The sequence below is a fragment of the Grampus griseus genome, assembly GCF_964374135.1.
Source record: "Grampus griseus genome assembly, chromosome: 1".
Lineage (NCBI taxonomy): Eukaryota > Metazoa > Chordata > Mammalia > Artiodactyla > Delphinidae > Grampus > Grampus griseus.
In genome coordinates, this window is record NC_139017.1 from 164447767 (window position 1) to 164465247 (window position 17481).

The 17481-nt window shown below is 44.4% G+C and overlaps 2 protein-coding genes across 5 annotated transcripts in view; both read right to left on the bottom strand.

The window, feature by feature from the left end:
• Positions 1-17481, bottom strand: part of LOC309832950 (large ribosomal subunit protein uL5-like) — a 480093-nt gene that overhangs the window by 111202 nt on the left and 351410 nt on the right. The window lies entirely within an intron of this gene.
• Positions 1-17481, bottom strand: part of NIPAL3 (NIPA like domain containing 3) — a 50462-nt gene that overhangs the window by 24589 nt on the left and 8392 nt on the right. For all 4 annotated transcript variants that reach the window (XM_082653998.1, XM_082653996.1, XM_082653997.1 and 1 more), the window contains 2 exons: positions 4263-4331; positions 2508-2679 (listed from right to left, as the gene is read on the bottom strand). In XM_082653998.1, the coding sequence (XP_082510124.1) occupies positions 2508-2679; positions 4263-4331 (241 nt within the window). The remainder of the gene's footprint in view (positions 1-2507; positions 2680-4262; positions 4332-17481) is intronic.

The window sequence follows — 17481 nt, forward strand, 5'->3', positions numbered from 1 at the left end:
TTCGCCAGTGCCCTCTGGGTTGGCTCATTTGCGCTGGAGCTTGCCTAAGCTCTCACTCATGCTCCCAAGAGCTGTCTCTTGTTATTAGAAACAGAGGCTCCTCTCTGAGCCTCCCTGAGGATTTCCTACAAGGAACACCGGGGGTTGAATACTTGCCGTGTGACAGGCAACTTACACAAGTTATTTCTGGCGTGTTTGCTCTTTGAGGTGGGCACTGTTATGATTCCATGTGGAAAATGGGGACACTGAAGCTGAGAGAGGGAAAGGACCCGCTCAAGACCATGCAGCTGGCGAGGAAAGGCTGGGCTCAAACCTAGGACTGTTGGAGGCCAGGGTTCTTGCTCTTTCAGAAGGCAATGCCTACCTCTGACATTTCCCCCCTGGTTCTTTTCTTTTCACTCCCTGACTCTTCCACGTTTGCAGATGTACTCAAACTTTCTTGTGACTGTCCTAAAGGATGGGGCTGGCATTCACCGTGAAAAGACCAGGGTTACCATCTCAGGTCTGCCTCCTCTGGCTGGGTAACCTGGGTAGGTCACTTCACCTGAGAGTCAGTCTCCTAGTCTCTGAAATCGTGTGCTGGATCCAGCCTTCACCAGCTTGCTGAGGGTTAATAGTCAGGAAACCATTGGTAGCTTGGAATCAGCGACAGTGTGGGTATTGACACCCTTTACATCAGAAACATTAAAAATCAGGTCTTCTTTTTCTTCCACTTTTCTGTCCCTTCCCTTCTTCCCTCCCTCCCTCCACCTCCTCTTTCTTTTCTTTTTCTTCTTCTCTCATTCTCTCGAGTTGGTTTATCAGCATATCACTGAAAATACCTACTTCTCAGAGTCATAGGGGTAATTAAATGAGATAATATAGGCAAATCACTTAGGACATGCTCAATAACTGAGTAATTATTATTATTATTATTAAAGTACCTGGAACAGTAACTAATAAGTAATAGGTACCCAATAAATGGTGATTATTATTTTAATATTTATTTTTAATATTATTTTTCACTTGGTGACTTAAGAAACTCTAAGAGCCCCTTAATTTCTAGGGGATGATATGTGAAGTCCCATCATTATAATTCAGCCCATTTTTAAGAATTTGGTGATTTGATCCTTATTAAAATTCAAAGACTAAGATTTAAAGTACTTAGTCATTCAGTCACATATTCCTCATTGTCAATAAAGGTTCTGAGAGTCCTTTGGATAGATGAGCAATGGGCAGAGGACAAACCTAAATACCTGTTGGGGCTGGGCAACAACACAGATGTAGAAAGCGGGCCAGATGTAAGACAGTAGAGAGAAGCTGAGACTACGGCAGACAACTTGCCTCAACTAAAGGCACTCAAATGACATTTTGAAACGATACTGGGTGGGAAAGAACACAGCATGCCTGAGGACCTCAGTCATCTTGTAGGCTGCCTGTTTACCAACCCTGGTCGAGAAAAAGAGGGGCCTTCAATAAATAGGATCAGGGAAAGCAAATAGATTTCTGCTCCTCTGCCAGCTCCCAGTAATTGGTAATGAATGCCTGAAGCTCTGAGAATTCTGAGGCCCATCCAGGCTCACTATGATTGATTAGTGATATCTGCCTTGGGTACTGCAGGGGCACATAAATGCCATGCATATGCCATCCCTGTATTGAAGAGGCCCTCTTAATTCCAGGAGGATTAAGACTCAGAATAGGATTTTCTCCTTTAAGAGCAGAGAAGAGCTTCTCGGCACTGTAATGCTTACCAGCAGGATGGAAGGAAACATTTCAAAGCAAGTTCACTGTCCCTGTTCCTATGTACAAAAAACTATTGTTCACTAATCTACTAACATCTTTTACTCAAGAAGAAAAGAATTTTTTTCTAATTCTATTTTATTTGTGACTTCATGGATATTAAAACTCCTTTGTCTTCCTGTTGGTTCAAACGTTCTGAAACACTGGTTCAGTGATTACAGAAATCATAGAAAAATGGCAGATGAGAAAGTTAGTGATGTTTTAAAAATGGTATCAGTTGATGTAAAAAGATCAGAGAATAAGCCGAATGTGCATTTCTTAGAGGTGCGAAATACCTGAACTCTGAAAGCTTAGTTTATCTTGACAGTGTTAGGATGAATGTGTCAAGGTTTATCTTCCTTCTGCAGTAGAAATAAAAAGCAATTCTGATAAACTTTCCGAATCTTAAACAGATTCTGGAGGCAGAACGCCAGTTTGCATCCCAGCCCTGCTTCTCGCTAGCTGTGTGATTTGGGGAAAGTAATTTCACCACTCTGTGCCTCGGTTTCCTCATCTGTAAAATGGGGATAATAACAGTATCTCCCTCAAAAGGCTGCCAGGAGGATTAGAAGAATCACTATCTGTAAAGTGCTTAGAGCAAGTCCTGCTGAGTATGAAGCGCTTTGTAAGTGTTAGGCATTACTAGCAAAGCAAAAGCTGGTTTGGTGAGTCTCTTTGATACTGGCGGTGACCTGCTCACAGAGGTAGGCAAGTCCCAAGGGAGGGGCGGGGTGGGAGCTGGGTCTTACCTATCACAGAGACGGCGCTGAGAGGCACAATCAGCGAGAGCGGGGCGAAGGCGTAGGAGGCAAACACGCCCAGCTCGCCCAGCAGCATCAGGAACAGGCCCAGCCACCATGTCTTGGTCTTGAAATAGGCCCGAGGGTCCTTGGAGCCCGCGAGGCGGATGTGACAGTACTTCTAGAAATCCGAGAAAAAATGCGATTTGTCCAGATCTCCAGGAAAAAGATGCTAAGATGCACGAATCCTAAATCCACTCCCCACTTTTAAAAATAGTTTGGGGAGACCTGTCAAGTGTTTTTGGAGTTCTGACTCAGAGAAGAGTAAAGCAGTAGTGATCTAAACCTTAGGTTGCTATTCTGAGACAGTAGTTCTCAAATTGGCTGGGAAGCCTTAAATTCCCTGGGAAGCTTTGAAAAAATACATGGGCCTGGGCCTCACCCTCAGCGGGGAGATGTGGGTGAGGCCTGGAAATGTGCATTTCTGATGCACATCACAGGCAACGAGCAGTCTGGGGTGGGAGCCATGATCTAAGGACCCCCACTTTAGCCTGGCCCTTGGGTTGACTTTTCCCTCTAACAGCAATGCCCAGGAGTCCCCGTGTTCAGTGTGCCCACTTGGATACACTCCTTTCCGTAGAGATGCTGGCTGCTCTGCTGGGCAGCCCTGTGGGTGCTAGTGGACGCTGCTCTCCCTCGGGTGGATACTTGGCCCAAGCATGGACAATATTCCTGGTTCTGGACATGTGAACTTGGGACACAGACCCTGAGGCAGTGACTAAGGAAAGCCAGAAAGGCATGTTGACTTAGAGGGTCAAGGCTGCCATGTGGGGAGGATCTTGATGAGGGCTGCTGGTCTGCAGAGAGAAGAGAGGGAACCACATAAGGAGCGAAGAGACCATGCAGCCTCGGAAACACACAGAAACACACACGTGTGTGTATGTGGAAGCAGAGTGTTCATGTGCCTGCTCCAGAGGGGCAGAGCGGCTCGCCGAAGCTGGAAGCTGTGCAGCGCTGGGGGAAAGCATTGGCCAGTGTGCTGTGGGATTTGTCCTGCTGGCAGGTGTCAAGTCTTGGACTGGGTTTCCCAGAAGCAGTCCCTGAAACAAGGGCTGGGGAGCAGGGAGTTGATTTGGGAGGTGATTCCAGGAAGCATAAGTCAGGGAGTGGGAAAGTGAGACAGGGAAGGGAGGAGGGCCAGTGAAGGGTGCTTTCACGGTGAGTTAGTGCTTTGGGCAACTGGGGCTCAGTCATTCTGAGAAACACTGTGAACTCCCCTCAGAACCATCCTACCCAAGGACGGGGGCCTGGAGCATTTATCCACTGACTCCCATCCCCCACTGGTTGAAGGCTGCCCCGGGGCATTAACAACCGCCACCAGCGCCCAACACACACAGCTGGCTTCCCAGCTGCACCTGCAGCCAGTGGGGCCAGTTCCCATGGTGTTGTCAACTGGCTCTAAACCACAGCTGTCTGTGAGCTCAACTAGGCCGAGGAGTTATGGGGCAGGGCGTACACAGCAGCTGCTCCAAGGCACCCCCCAGAGGCTTTTAAGTAACGGAGAGCACTGTCTTCATGGTTGAGGGGTGATGGGGGATGAAGCAGGGGCAAAGAATCAAGAGACATTCTGGAACAACCTAAAAGGTATTGTCCCAGCCCTGGGATGGAATAGGCAATGTCCCCCAGAGAGGAGGCAGCCGGGCCTGCACCAGATACCCATCGGCTGTATCTCTGCCCCAGGCAGTGCTGGTGACTGAAACGTACCTGGAGGTTAAGTGCAATGCTGACCACAAGGTGTCCGAAAATCGCCAAGAGGGCACCGATCAAGTTTTCCTGTAAGGAAAGTTCACAGGAGCAGACATGAGCTGGGCCTAAGCCAAAGGGCCCCAGGACACATTGGAATCCAACTGTTTGTGGTCCCAAAACAAAACCAACAACATCCCTCACAAAGCCACGCCCCCCAGACACTCCAGTGGAATTTTTCTACCCGAGTTTACTCTGGCTGCCTTGCTGGTTTACAGAACACGGCCTGCGATGGGACACTACCAGAAAGCACCATCCTTTGTCCTCCAGTCACAAGGACTTGATAAGGCCTAAATCTGCTCTTCCAGTTCCCTTAATGTATTGACTTGGTATGGTCTTGCGCAGAAAAGCAATGTTCAGAGATCAGAATTTACAAGAAAAACACAGGCAGGGATACTATTTGCCATCTAATCAATAGAGTCTTCCTATTCCCAGAGGGGTCTCAATGAGGCTCCTTTAAGTGGCAAAGTTGCTTAGGGCACTTTTAATTATTTAATTTATAAAAATTTAATTTATGTCACCTTAAGAATGAGGTTCAGATTCCTTAGCACGGCATTTTTTTAAAAACTTGATAAAAGCCATCTGTCACTCTAAAACCCCCAGAGATAGTTACTGCAAACATTTTGATTTTTGTAAAAATTTTTTTCTGTCCATGAATTTTGATGTCAATGGCAGTGTTAATTTATTTTTATAAAAATAATATTATAATTTGTTTTATAACCTGTTCCTTTACCTAAGATATTATAAATACATTCTCTTGACAGGCATATCTAATTCACCATTTTTAATAAATGTCAAAATAACTTACCATTTGGATGTGCATTTCTATCATTGCTTCTGTATTATTGGATACTTAGGCTATTTCCTTCTTTAAAAACAATGCTGTGATCGAACATCCTGGTTCATGCATTTTTGTGCATTTATGAAGATTAATCCCTTGGGATAAATTCTTAGAAGTGGGACTGCTGGGTCAAAGCGTACATGGCCCAGCATTTAAACCACACTGTGTTATGTGCTCAACACACCCTCCAGCATTATCCTGCTAAACACCAAAGGAATGCATCATTTTAACCAAATAGGAATCCTCTCTTCCCAGCATGGGCTTTCCCAACTCCTCCTTTGCTCAAGAGTCTCCTCCTGGGCTTCCCTGGTGGCGCAGTGGTTGAGAGTCTGCCTGCCGATGCAGGCGGCACGGGTTCGTGCCCCGGTCCGGGAAGATCCCACATGCCGCGGAGCGGCTGGGCCCGTGAGCCATGGCTGCTGAGCCTGCGCGTCCAGAGCCTGTGCTCCGCAACGGGAGAGGCCCCAACAGTGAGAGGCCCGCGTACTGCAAAAAAAAGAGTCTCCTACCACTGGTGCCCTCCCTTGTGAAATCTGCATGTTCTTCAAGGCCTGGGCCAGGCCCAAGTGAACCAGCAGTGAACATCAAGACAAACTCAGTCCAGTAAAAATTAATTAAAAAAAAAAAAAAAAAAAGACAAACTCAGTCCTTCAATCCCTCTGGAAGGACAGATAATCAGTAAGCAGTAAGGGGGATAAAGTCAACCCTCTATCCCGCCTCCTGCCCCCCTCTTCCCTTCCCTCTCCCAGAGTGCTGAGGGCCCATAGACCTGAGGGGCCCTTCCCAGAGAAGGGCAGTCGCTGTGGGATAGGGCGGGAGGAGGGCAGAGGAGGCCTGCTGAGGGAAACCACCATGGCTGTCCCCGACTTCTCCCCTTCAAGGTGCAGTGCTGCAGCATAAAGGGAAGATGCTGAGCTGGGTGCCCGGAGACCTGGGATCTGGTCCCAGCTCTGCCACCACGTTGCTACATGGCCTCAGACAAGTCCCCTTCCCCTAACCAGGCTTGTGTGTCCTCTCTGGATGACCTAAGTGCTGGCCCAGACGACTGCAAAGGGCCCCTCCGGCCCTGACCCAAGCTTCTGGTCACAGCCAGACTGCTCAGAGAAACCAAGTGATGATCATGCCAGACAAGAAACCAACCAATTCATTTCACATAAAATAGCTCATTAACTGGAGGTTATTGGGGGCATCTCCTGGGACCCAAAGGAGCTGGCTTCCACTGCTTCCCAATACAGCTCTCAGCCTGAGCTGCACTGGCTCGGTCCTTCTCCATCTCCACTATTTCATGCTTTTTGGTTTCTTTTCAGTTAAACAGAAGCCATGTCCGTCCTGCAGGATCACAGAATCTCAGAGCTGAAAGGGTCACTGGAGGCCAATCAGGCCAGGGTTCCTAGATATGTCAATGGGGTTCCAAGGCAAAAGGCATCATGTGGTTAGATAAGTTTGCAAAACGCTGTATCCTCCATCCAGTGCACTGGCCCAGTAGAGGCTCTCAGAGGCAGTTTCTCCTTATCTAGCTCAGGTTTCCCAAACCCATTTGGCTCTAGAGCTCTTAGCTTAGAGTCCATCCACTGGCATCTGTAGTACCTCTGCGATTCTCACCAGCCTGACATTTTAATCACTTTCCTTTCCTTCTGGTAACAGCACCCCGATTGTGCTGTGGAGGACTCCCTGCCTCCCCCCTGCCTCCTCATTGGATACTCCTGTTGGGACTGTCATTCAAAGGGCTCCAGTCTCCTCTCCTAGACAAGGATGGGCCTGTGACCCACGCTTAATCCAAGCCAGGCAGGTCAGAAGCTCTCTTTCTGGGCTCCAAATCCTGGACTGAGAAACACAAAGGCGGAAAAAGGCTGGTTCACTCCTGCCCGAGGTGAGGTTTCGCCAAGTCAGACCCCTGGAGCCTTCCTGGTTCCTGACCTTCTGAAGCTGGCTTCTCCAGCTCTTCCTTCTTTTCCGGAAGCAGCCCCACAATCTTGTTTGCTTACGAGCTAGTTTCTGTTACTTGCAACCAAAGAGCCTAATAGAGTCAAGGCTTCACAGAACAGAGTTTGGGAATATGTTTATTATTATTAGTCCAACTCCTAGTAAATATGTGTCCCCCCTCACTTTTATAGACAAAAACGGGGTAGCTTTTACGGACAAAAAAGGCTATGTGCATTTACTTTGCTTTTTTAAAAAAATTATATGTGTTATTAAAATAACAGATTCCCTGATCTGGTTTTTTGGAAACAAAACCTTAACAAGGAACTAAGTTATTCTTATAAGTCTAACAAACTGCACTTATGAATATAAGGAAACTGAAATTCTCTTAAATACTCCAGCTGTTCACATACAATAAAATTCTCTGACAACTTTAATTTTAAAAGACTTCTGCTTCCAGTAAGACGGAGTAGACATTCTTTTTCCTATGCTTCCTGCTACGCACAACTAAAAACCCTGGACATTATATATAAAACAAACATAAGAAGACTGAAAGGTGGACAGAAGAAGGCGGACAGGCTAAGGAGCTTGAGACCTGAGGAACCACACGGTAGGGAGTTCCTTGAGTTTTCTTTTTGCCTCATGTATCCAGACTTGGAGCTGAAGAAACTGGCAACTTGGAAATAGCAACAGGTGTGACCCAAAAAAGCCCCAAGAAAAGCCTGTACTCTGGTCGGAGAACAAGGAAAGGAGCAGCCAGGCCAGGCAGAAGGGTTTTAGACAATAACTGATGTGCTCCAAACACTGCCGGAAAAAAAAAAAAGGCTCTACCCTGCCCCTGCCAGCACAAGCCAAGTAGGGAGCTTAGATTTCCACCCTTTGGAGGCTGTAACAAAGCAACCCAACTCCCCTGCTGGGACTATCAGAGAAAGCCAAGTGGGCAGCTGAGGCCAGCGATGAGGCGGTACCCCCCTCCCCCCAGCGTCAGTAGAGACCACAGGGAGACTAGACCTCTGCCCCACCTGGCAGTCACGAAGCACCCCTTCTCCTCCCCACTGTGGTGGTATCAGAGGAGGCCTGGTGGAGAGGCAAGATTCTTCCCACTAGACTTTCACAATTATATTGTCCTGAACTTGGGGTTATCATTTGTAGTAAACTGCAGTGACAGCTGCCAACGATTCCTCCCATCCCTGTATGCATGCGCTATGACTCCCCTCAAGAGGTGGGGTCTTTTCCCCATCACTTGAACCTGGGTTGGCCTGTGACTTGCTTTGGTCGACAGAATGAGAGAGAAGTGAAGTTCTGGGATTTCCGAGCTCAGGCCTTACAGGTTCTGCTTTTGTTCGGAGGGGAACCCAGCCACATGTAAAAAAGCCCAGCCTGTCCCCCAAAAGAGAGAGAGGTCATGTGGAGGGCCAAACAGATATATGAGTGGGCCCAGTCAACACCAAGAGGAGAGAGAGGCACAGCCACCTCAGCCCACTCCAGCTGATTTAACCCATCCCAGCTGAGGTTCCAGACATGAGTGAGGACCTCTTGGATTCTCCAGCTCCAGCCCCAGCCAAGCAAAGATGCAAAGGCAGCCACCACTGCTGAGCTCTGCTCGAATTCTTTCTTTTTAAAAAAATTTTACTGTGGCATAAACACTTAACATAAGATATACCCTCTTAATAAATTTTTAGTGTGCAATACAGTATTTTTAACTGCTGGACAATGTTGTACAGCAGATCTTAGAACTTATTCATCTGCCATAACTGTGACTTTACGCCCAATGATTAGCAACTCCTTACTGCCACCCTCCCTGCCAGCCCCTGGCAACTGCCATCCTACTGTCTGATTCTATGAGTTTGACTATTTAAGATACCCCATGTAAGTGGAACCATGCAGTATCTGTCCTTCCGTGACTGGATGACTGCCTTAGTCAGTTTGGGATGCTACAGGGATGCTAACAAATACGATAGACTGGTGGCTCAACAGACTTTCATTTCTCACACTTCTGGAGGCTGAGAAGTCTAAGATTAAGGCGCTGGCTGATTCTTTTCCTGGTGAGAGACGCTTCCTGGTCTGCAGATGGACACCTTCGTGCTGTGTCCTTACATGGTACAGAAAGAGAGCTCTGTCTCTCTCTTAATAATGCCACTAATCCCATGTATGAGGTCCACCGTCACAACCTAATTACCTCTCAAAGTCTGCATCTCCAAATACCATCACATTGGGGATTATGACTTCAATACATGAATTTGGGGTTGGGGGGGAGGCGAGGCACATTCAGTCTAGCACTTATTTCACTTAGCGTAATGTCCTCAAGGTTCACCCATGTGGTGGCATGTTCCAGGATTTCCTTCTTTTTTAAGGCTGGGTAATACTCCATTGTAGTATATACCACATTTTCTTTCTTCATTTATCAATGGACATCTAGGTTGTTTCCACACCTTGACCACTGTTGATCGTGCTGCAATTAACAACAGAGTACCACTATCTCTTCGAGATCTTGATTTCAATTCTTTTAGATCCTGTCCAGACTCCTGACTCATAGAATTGTGAGCAGTAAAATGGTTGTTGTTTTTAGCTACTTAGGTTTTCAGGTGGTTTGTTACCCAGCAATAGCTAACTGACGTGCTTTCTCAGTGGACCAACGTTGCTTAATGATCCAGCAATTTTTGGCTGGGACTCAAGATGTGACTCTATTCCAGACATTTACTAGTGGGCGGCTTTGATCGTCCATCTGATCTGAGTACGGATCACTCTACTGCTTGGTCATCTCCCCCCTTTTTTGCTCAGTTAAGGTATTTTAATGTCTTCCCATCTTAATGCCTGGTTCTAAATGCTCTTTAAGGCCATTCTATGAACTCAGAATATCTTTCTTTAATGTGTCACTACCTTTTTCATTGAGACAAATTCAAAAATCATAAAAGTCAGCATTTTGACGTTTTTAAAGTGTACCATTCAGTGTTTTTTTTTAGTATCTTCACAATATTATAAGTGATGCCATTGAAAATGATGGAATAGAGAAGAACTCCAGGGATCCATCCCTCCAGTAAAACAATGAATGAACTGGCAAACACTGTCTGAATCAACTTTTCTAGAACTCTGGAGTCTAATTAAAAACTTATAATAAGAAGGGGAAGCCTTGGTGAAGAAAGAAGCAGTTGCCTTATGGTCAGAAAGCAATGTGGCATTTTAAATTGCTTGCCAACCATCCCTTACACTCCAGACCTATGGCAGTCATGAGGGCAGAGGGAGCAATAAGGACCTTATTTTTAAAAAATAATTGTGGTTGTGGGGCTTCCCTGGTGGCGCAGTGGTTGAGAGTCCGCCTGCTGATGCAGGGGACACGGGTTCGTACCCCGGTCCGGGAGGATCCCACATGCCGTGGAGCAGCTTGGCCCATGAGCCATGGCCGCTGAGCCTGCGTGTCCGGAGCCTGTGCTCCGCAACGGGAGAGGCCACAACAGTGAGAGGCCCACGTACCGCAAAAAAAAAAAAAAAAGAATAGGTACCTGTATATGTATAACTGATTCACTTTGCTGTACACTTGAAACTAACAAAACATTGTTAATCAACTATACTCCAATATAAAATTAAAATTAAAAAAAAAATTGAGGTTGTGGATTCCAACCTGTCTGGCAGCTCCCTGAAGGAACAGCACAAGGGCTTGCCTTTATTTTGCCTGACTTGGAGCAGTACCAGGGCTGGGGGGCGGGGGCAGCTTCCGGGATGCTTTTGCTGAAAGAATTTAAAGTCACAAGTGTTGGCTGCAGCATCCTGAGGCGAGGGACAGCACTGGGATGCACAGTACACAGAAGGAAAAGCCTGAGCAGGAAGAGCTGGGAAAGAAGATACGGGGGTGCGGGGTGGAGAGAGAGAGGGCTTTTAAAAGCTCCGGTGTATCCTGGGGAATCAAGACTATTCATATACCCAGGGCTGGATGCGTGCTCCAAAAACACTTGAGAAGATGCTAAGCCTTCACCTCAGGTGGCCTTCAGGCTGGGCAGAGCAGCAAGTAAAAGTGAAGGCAGAGCTGTAAATAGACTGGTAAACGATGGAGTAGTGCCCCAGCACAGAGCCAGTCTGCAAAGACTGGGAGAGGTTTTTTTCTTTTTTCTTTTTTCCTCTTTTTGGCTCTAGGTATTTAACAAAACTATCAAAACAAAACTGACCACCGAGCTAACAGACACAGACTTGGATAGGCCACACACAACAGAAAACACAGACTTTACAAAAAGAGTTGAGAAAAATCACTAAACAAGCAAACAATAAGAAACCACAACAAGCAGCAACAACAAACAGGAGGCCGGGTGTGCATCTGATTTCCGGAGCTGCCACATAACCTTGAAAATGTCCAGATTTCATCAAGTTGTGCTGTACCGATATCTAAATGCAGAACACTTCTGTCATTCCTCAAAGGAGCCCCAAACCCACTAGCATTCATTCCCTGCTTCCCCTCCCCTCACTTCCTGGCAACCACTAGTCTACTCGCCGTCTCTATGTACTTGCCTATTCTGGACATTTCATATAAATGGAACTCTACAATATATGGTCTTTTGTGACTGGCTTCTTTCACTTAGCATAATGTTCTTAAGGTTCATATGAACCTTAAGAACTGGTTCATAGGAGCCTTAAGAACTGGTTCACATGAACCAGTACTTCATTCTTTATTACGGCCAAATAATATTCCATTATATGGATATACCATTTTTTGTTTATCTGTTCATCAGTTACATGTAAATTATTTCCACTTTTTGTCTATCATGAATGTTGCTATGAACATTTGTGTACATCTTTTTGCATGAACATATGTTTTCAGTTCTCCTGGGTATATTCCACTAGGAGTGGGATTTCTCAGTCATATAGTAACTCTGTGTTTAACTTTTTGAGGAACTGCCGAACTGTTTTCTATGGCGGCTACAGCAAATTACATTCCCACCAATCAAGGGTTCTCATTTCTCCACATTATTGCCAACACTTGTTATTTTCCTTAAAAAAAAAAAAATTACGATAGCCATTCTAAAGAGTGTGAAGTGGTATCTAATTGTGGTTTTGATTTGCATTTCCCTAATGACTAATGATGTTGAGCATCTTTTTAGGTATATATTGGCCATTTGTTTATCTTCTTTGGAGAACTGTTTATTCAAATCCTTGGCCTATTTAAAAAAATTCACATATAATAGAGTTGACTATTAATCATCTTAAAGTATACAATTCAGTGGCATTTAGTACATTTTCAATGTTGTGCAACGCTTTGCTTATTTTTGTGTTTTTTTTGCGGTACGCAGGCCTCTCACCGCTGTGGCCTCTCCCGTTGCGGAACACAGGTTCTGGATGCGCAGGCTCAGCGGCCATGGCTCACGGGCCCAGCCGCTCCGCGGCATGTGGGATCTTTCCGGACCAGGGCACGAACCCATGTCCCCTGCATCAGCAGGCGGACTCTCAACCACTGCGCCACCAGGGAAGCCCACTTTGCTTATTTTTAAATTGAGTTGTCTTTTTATTATTGAGTTGTAAGATTTCTTTATATGTCTGGATACTAAACCCTTGTCAGATATACGATTTGCAAATATTTTCTCCTATTTTGAGGGTTATAGTTTACTTTCTTGACAGTGTGCTTTGATGAACAAAAGTTTTAAATTTTGATTAAGTTTAATTTATCTATTTTTTTCTTTTGTTTCTTGTATGGTTTTTGGTGTCATCATTTTAAAAAATTGTTGTCTAATCCAAGGTCACAAAAATTTGTACCTATGTTTCTTTCCAAGAGTTTTATAGTTTTAGCTCTTAGATTTAGGTCTTTGAATTAATTTTTTAATTTTGAATTAATTTTTTTTACATGGTATGAGGAAGGAGTCCAACTTCATCCTTTTACATGTAGATATCCAGTTGTCCCAGCATCATTTGTTGAAAAGACTGTATATTCTTTCCCTATTGAGTGGTCTTAGCACCCTTGTCAATAATCAATTGACCACAGATGTGTGGGTTTATTTCTGGTCCCTGTATTGTAGTCCACTGATTTGTACGTCTGTCCTTATGCCAGTACCACATTGTTTTGATTACTGTAGTTTTGTAATAATTTTTGAAATCATGAGTCCTCCAACTTTGTTCTTCTTTTCCCAAGATTGTTTTGGCTAGTTGGAGTCCCTGGCATTTCCACAGAATTTTAGGATCAGTTTGTCTCTAATTTCCCTTGTGATTTCTTCATTGACCATGGGTTAATTTTCACATATTTGTGAATTTCCCTCTTTGCTGCTGTGAATTTCCTTCTGTTATTAATTTCTCATTTCATCCCGCCACAAGAGAGGCCACAAGAGAAGCTGGGGCTACTCTTCATTGCAGTGCATGGGGTTCTCATTGCAGTGGCTTCTCTTGTTGCGGAGCATGGGCTCTAGGCGTGCAGGCTTCAGTAGTTGCAGCACGCGGGCTCAGTAGTTGCGGCACACGGGTCCTAGAGGGCATGTGCTTCAGTAGTGGCAGCATATGGGCTCAGTAGTTGAGGTGCGTGGGCTCAGTAGTGTGGCTTGCGGGCTCCAGAGCACAGGCTCAATAGTTGTGATGCATGGGCTTAGTTGCTCTGCTGCATGTGGGATCTTCCTGGACCAGGGGTCGAACCCGCGTCCCCTGCGTTGGTAGGCGGATTCTTAACCACTGCGGCACCAGGGAAGTCCCAGCCTGAGTTCTTTTACATGGCTGGCCAGCTCTTCTACTAGAGAGAGCTCAGCCTTTGGAAACTGACAGACTGGGTTTGTTGTAAATATTAGAAATAAACATGACAGCAATAATGACAAACAACAGTACTTATTGAGCACTTACTACATGCCAAGTACTATTCCAATTACTTCATATATATTAACTCATTTAATCCTCATAACAACTCTATAAGGTAGGTAGTATTATTATCTAATTTTACAGTGAGGAAGCTGAGGCACAGAGGATATGAGGTAGCTGGTAAGTGGATGAAGCAGGACTGGAACCCAGGGAGTCTGACATTAGAGCCTATGCTCTTAACTATTATGTCAAGCTATGGAATATTTAAAGCTCTAGAACAATGCCTGACACAGGATAAGTATTCAATAATTAGTAGCTATTATCAAGGGCTGGGGAATTGGTTCTTGACTCAAAGGTTCCTAGGCTAGTGCAGAATACAGACACTTTACAGAGGAGGGAAGAATAGCATTCCAGACACTTATTCACTTATTCAGTGCCTAGTGTGTGCCATGCACTGACTGCCAACGTGCCATGCGCTGTCCCGGTCCTCATGCAGTATATATTAAACACCTGATTATTTTTAAGCACACTTCAGTTAGAGCTACCTAGGAGAAGCACAGATGCCTGATCTAGTGTGTGAGAGACCCAGGATTAAGGGAAGTCAGGGAGGCATCTTTGAAGAATGGTTTCAGAGAGAGGTCTGAAGACGTAGAGTGATGGGGGTGGGGTGGGAAGCCCCCATGGTGGGAATGAGCACGGTGCCTTTGCGGAACGGAAAGAAGGTGATGTGGAGGGGTAAGACCCAGGGGGAAGTGGGCTCAAAGGCACTGAGAGGTAAAAGGGGATGTGTGTGTGAGAGCTTGAGGACCAATGAGGGCTTCTATATAGCTGGGCGAGGGTCCACAGAAGACAGAAGAAACGTGAGTGCAGAGGGATAAGGCTTAGGGGTGGGCTGGTCAGATTGGGAGGGGGCTTCTCTACTTCAAAGGGTTTGGATTTGGGCTTGGAGATGATAGGGAGGCTCTGAGTGATGTCATTAGGACTGTTTCTAAAAGAGAAATCAGGGTAGCAGGATCTAGAAGGCCATATCCTTCAGATTGGGGGGCTCAGAGACTCTCTTCTACAAAGGTTTTGCTGATACTGACAGTTTTAAGGGATTCAATCACCATATCCTCATTTCCACCTGTGCCCTTTGCTAGCTTCCCATTGTTCCCCTTCCTTACTTTTCTCTGTAGCTTCCTCCCACTTTATCAAAGAAAGGCTTGTCCTTCACTCATGTGGAATCTTACTCTGGTACATTGCCCCAAATTGTAAAACCACTAAGAAACCCAGGGGAATTTTGAAATTTTGTTTCCTGGGAGATTTCTTTAGTGATAAATGCCCATTCTAGGAACTGTTTTCTCTCCCCCTCTCATACGTATTCCTGTAAGCCATGACAGATATCAGAATGGGATAACTTGGCCCTTGTTAACATATTCTGAAATCAGAAAGTCTGATTTAACTGATGTTTGTACAATAAAAACTAGCTTTGTTAATTAGGTTATACCTACAGTTGTAAGTTTTGACAAAAATATATTCAAGCTAGGGATAAATACATGTACAAATATTTATAGTAAATATTTGCATTATATTCTAGAGTTAAAATATATGTATTACAGTACAGTAAGGGCAAAGGTGTAGTAAAATTAATCATATTTCAATTTCCCCAATCCTTTCTGGATATATGAGATTAACCCAATGTGCCTCTAAGTGAAAAAAGTGACCGGCATAATTGATCATGCTTTTTTGGTAAACTTCACGGAAACTGTAAAAGCAAAAACAAAACCTGTTCTAAATTAAGTATGTCTGGTACGTTGCTTTGAACAAAAATGAATGAGGTCCTAATCATACTGTTAGCTGATAGGTCAATAAAACTAGTTTATCACTACATGATTTTTAGCACATAACTTGGAAGGAGTTGAAAGAATTCAGTGATACTGCTGTAACAATACTTCTTCCATTCGGGGTACATGAAGAGACTCAGCACTTCTAGCCATAAAAACCAAAGCTTGCTACAGGATTGATGCTAAACCCTATCTCATTCTACCAATTAATAATATTTACCTTGAATATTGAAAATCAAGTCCAAATCTTTTCAGATACATTTTTCTAATACAAAGTTATTTTTGTTCAATAATGATGATAAAAATTTATACTGCATTAATCAATTGCTTTTATTCAATTGTATAAAAAATTCTGTATCGAATCAATATCTATGAACCTTATATCAAAGGAAATTTTAAAAAAGAAATTTGGTTACATACTCTACATTCTTTCTTGTAGAGAAGTATGATAGATGTCCGTAAAAATTTTAAGTATTGAAAGACAGATACATATAAACAAAGAAGAACAAGAGCGTTTTTGCTCACCACCCAATTCTGCAAGGATTAAGCTGTAATTTGTTGCAGTCGATAACCAACAATACACTCTGAACGGAAATTAAGACAATGACGGGATGCTCTGTGCTTGGACAAGCAGGCCCCTTAGATAGTTAGATGCACATCTCAGGAAGAATTTTAATGAACCCAGATTCTTGCATCTTCCCACACATTAAAAAAAGCACTAAATCATTAACTTGAGATATCTGTTCTCTGTGACCGGCAGTAATCTTTTACCAAGATGTATACTTTACCGCATGTATTTCCTAGCCAAAAATCACATACGTATAAACTGGTTTCCCCCTCAACCTCTTCAGAACAGCTTCCTCAGAGCTACTGAGCGTCTGTCTCCCAGGCTATAGTCCTTAGTAAGGTCTCTGAAAAAAACTTAAGTCACAACTCTTAGGTTGTGTGTTTTTCTTTAAGCTGACACAATTTTGGGATAAAATTCTGTGGGGAAATGGAAGGGAAATAGAAATTCAAGAAGGAAAAGGAATGATGTAAACTTTCCAACTGTTAAAGAAGAGTCTTTTCAGAAGTCTGATGGTAGGGATCAATGGTCTTTATATTCTGAGGGCTTTAGTTAAGTACGTGTAAGAGTTTAAAAAAAATAATTTAAATGTGTCAGGAATTACATACTTTGTGAATATTTAAACTTGTAATCATAAGTTTTAGATGTCAATGAAAAGAAAGTGTGAGGAAATACACAGTGTTTCCTTAGAGGGGCAAGTTTGAGGACCTCAAAGGAAGCCCTTCACTACATGTGGTTCCTAAGGATTGAAAGCAAGGACCTCAACCTCATGGGAGGCAAAGAACTTGGGGCCAGGCAGGCACTCTGCCTACTAACTCAGTTTACCTACGCTAATGAGTAAATTGTTACAAAGTGTTAAGTGGCAGTGATTTTGCAGGAACTGCCTTCGGCAGGTAGGAGACAAAAAGACTCTGGTTGCTGCTCCAAAAACACTTCAAAGCTGCTTTAACACCTTAGTGGGAGACAGGGGAGAGCTGGAAACAGGCCCCAGGAACTGTGCAGAAACGGAGACCTGAGCAGGGGCTGCTCAGAGGACAGCTACAGGTTCAGGGTCGCAGGCTGCTGAGATCTGCTTCACTAAGCTTCCGTTCCGCTCTCTTCTGCTAGTTGGGATGACGGTGCCCCTCTGTCAGAGCTGGTGCATGAACTTCTCGAGATCATTTGGAAGAAACACTTAACTCAGTAAATAAGAGTTAGGGTGAACCATAAAAATTGCCAATATCCAACCAGTTTTGACCTACAAAAGTGGTAGTTTCTTTTGGTTCGACCTACAAC